The following is a 3,145-nucleotide window of genomic DNA, read 5'->3' on the forward strand; positions in this document are numbered from 1 at the left end:
TTAGGAAATGATGCTTCATCTACTTCTCTCCAACTTCATTGACTTGGTTACCAATTACTACCATACAAACCTCAAATTTCATCTCTCTATTCATCAATGTTCTTTTTTGAAAAAAAAAAATAGTACACAATTTTTGACAATTTGCTTAGGAAAACTAAAGAGAAGGGGGAGATAAAATGAACCATATTAATATTATTAACATGATTCAATTCAACACTCTTAAGGATTGAAAATCTTATAAGACTTTTACTTTGATATTTTGCTCAAACATGAGAGGAATTTATCATTTAATAAGCAAATAATTAAACTCCATTAAGCATGGCATACAAATATAGAATTTCATTAGTCTATTCACCAATTAAAAAAAAAAGATAATAACACAAAAGTTTTGACATTTGCTTAATGGAAAGAGAAAAAAATATTAGAAACAAACAAGAAATAAATAAAACCTAGAAAGAAGGAAAAAAAAGTGATTCAAGTGAATCAAATTCCTATTAATCAACCCAACACTCTTAACACTAATTGATACTTTAAAGAAGAAATTAAAGGGTAGCAATTAATTAATTAAACTCCATTGTTGTTGTTCTACATTAGGGGACTATTGAGAAGTCCATGCCAAGATAATGGAGTAGTGAGAGGACCATTACCATTCCAACTTGCTCTTGATAAATCAATATCTCCAAGCATGTTTGTTTCTCCATTGATCTGCCATGGAAAACCCCACAAAACCTTATTATTATTATTAGTATTATTGCAATTATAACTAACATTGCAGAGTTCTTGCTTTGTGGTTGTGACAGTAACTGCTTGAGTTGTTTCAACACTCATTTCTTGCTCATAAGGAAGCATAATCTCATTATAAACCTCACCCATGTCCCCATTTCCACCATAGTACAAATCACTATGCATGGTGTTGCTGTTGAATCCATTGCTTCTAAGTGCATCCAAGAATCCTTGTTGTTGTTGTTGTTGTTGTGTTGTGGTGTTGGTGTTGGTGTTAGTGTTAGTGTGGTTCACCAACATTGAGAGATCATGGTGGTCATCAAGACCAAGATGCACACCACCTGTTTGTTTTTGGAGCCTAGCCAATGCAAGTGTGAATTCAGAGTCATATGACAATGGAGGGAGAGAATTCATGAGAGGGTTATGATCTGGGTTAAAGGGTAATTGATCTTGAGCTCTCTTTGATGAAGAAGAACATGATCTTTTGTTCTTTCTGCAGCCTCCACCTACTGGAACATTCCTCAATGTTCCTCCTTTTGTCCAGTACCTTCTGCAAGATTTGCAGAAGTACCTTGGCTGTGAGAGACTGTAGTTGTTGTAGTAACAGAACTTTGTGTTTGTTGAATCACATCTTGGACATTTCAATGCTTGTTCTGGTTGTGGCCTTGGCTTCTTCTCTTGTTGTTGTTCTTGTTTTGTGCAACCCAACATCATGCTTTCTAGTGACTGATTGTTATTATTGTTTGCCATTTGCTGAAACAAACAAATAAAAATCAATTACTGAGTTTTATAATTAAGATCAACGGCTAAAATTACTGGAACACGAGTGTTTCTGGTATACAATTAATAAATATAAGGAACATGTGATGATTGGAACACATGAAATGGTACATATATGTCTCATCACTCACCTGGTGGTTCTGTTGTCCACTAGAAGGATCCATCCATATAAAATTTAAAGCTTATGGAGTCTAATTAATAAGACAACTCTGGATTGAAATTAAGAGATATAGAGAGTGTTCTTAATTTTGGGTGTATGTGTTTTTGAAGTAGTAAAAGAAGCTAAAAAAGAAAAGAAAAAGGGGAAAGAGTAGAGGTTGGAGAAGAGAAGTAAAGAGATGGTTTAGCTAGGAAGTCATGCAAAGTGGAGATAATAGAAAGCACATCTCAAGTGTTCTTATATGTAAATAAAGCAAGGAGGCATAGGAAAATGCCAATCCCAAGAGTGAGAAAGAGGAGGGAGATTTTTTTTTTTTGTATAATAAATATTTGATTATTTCATGTTAAAGTATATATATATATATTTTAATTTATTTTTATTTTGTTCAAAAAATTCTTATTTGTATTAAATGTACCTCTAGCAATTAAATTTTTAAGAATTTTAAGAACAAATCAATAATAATTTTATATGAACAATTTTTGACTCAAATAAATTAGATATAGTTTTGTCATAAGATTTTAATTATCAAGTATTATTGCTGGATTTATTCTAAATATTTTTAAAATTTTCTGTCATGGATAAATTTAATATAAATATTTAAAATTTTTTAATAAATTTTATAGACAAAAAAATACACATTACTCATTAATTAATTTTGGATTTTTGTTTTTCACTCAGTCTGCGGATGAGTATTTTTAATTTAAAATTAAATCTTTACAGAAATTGATTATTTAATTTAATTAAATTACAGAGATGCAGTTAAAATAAATTTTGAATTATAAAAAGTAAAATGAAAATAAATAGAAATAATTTGTGGATGAAGATGGCTTGCACGCAGAGAAGGAATAATAGGAAGGAAAGGGAAAATGGAGTGAGAGTGAGAGAGAGAGAGTGTGTGTTTGTTGCTTTCAGCAATCAGCAGTGAGCACCACCCACCCAATTCAGATTTCAGATTTCTGCAACGGTTTCATACAACAAACACTAGTCTTAGTCTCTGACAACTCCTGTGGGACCCGCATTCTCGCGTGGATTCAACTATTCGTGGACCCCACACTCATTCCTTCCCCTTTCAGTCCCCACACTTCCACCTCCTTTTTTTCTTTATTTTATTTTCTTTCCTATTAAAAATTTATCTATAGTTATTTTTATATAAAATTAATATTCGAAAATTATTAAAAAATTTATAAGATTTGATTAAATTATCATTTAATAATTATCAGTTATTAATTTTATATAAAAATAACTATATATAATTTTTTGCTTTTTTTCATATTTTAATTTCTCTCTTTTACCTTCACGCGAAAAAAAAATCTATTTTCATTACATCCTTTAATCTAATATATCAAATATTAATTAATCGTAGTTCTAAATTTTATTTACAGATTTATTGTTAGTTAGTTATAAAATAAAACTTGAATTTTTTATATTTATTTAAATAGAATAATAAATTAATTATTAAATTAATTTAAAAATATTATTCTT

The 3,145-nt window shown here is 29.6% G+C and overlaps 1 protein-coding gene across 1 annotated transcript; it reads right to left on the bottom strand.

Moving 5' to 3' along the window:
- Positions 1-356: 356 nt before the first annotated feature.
- LOC130969332 (dof zinc finger protein DOF2.1) lies at positions 357-1,856 on the bottom strand. Its single transcript, XM_057895005.1, has 2 exons — positions 1,635-1,856; positions 357-1,476 (listed from the first exon to the last, which is right to left on the bottom strand). Exons 1-2 carry the CDS (start codon positions 1,665-1,667, stop codon positions 586-588), a joined length of 924 nt encoding a protein of 307 aa, XP_057750988.1. The 5' UTR covers positions 1,668-1,856; the 3' UTR covers positions 357-585.
- Positions 1,857-3,145: the final 1,289 nt, after the last annotated feature.

The sequence above is a fragment of the Arachis stenosperma genome, chromosome 3 (assembly GCF_014773155.1).
Source record: "Arachis stenosperma cultivar V10309 chromosome 3, arast.V10309.gnm1.PFL2, whole genome shotgun sequence".
Taxonomy (NCBI): domain Eukaryota; kingdom Viridiplantae; phylum Streptophyta; class Magnoliopsida; order Fabales; family Fabaceae; genus Arachis; species Arachis stenosperma.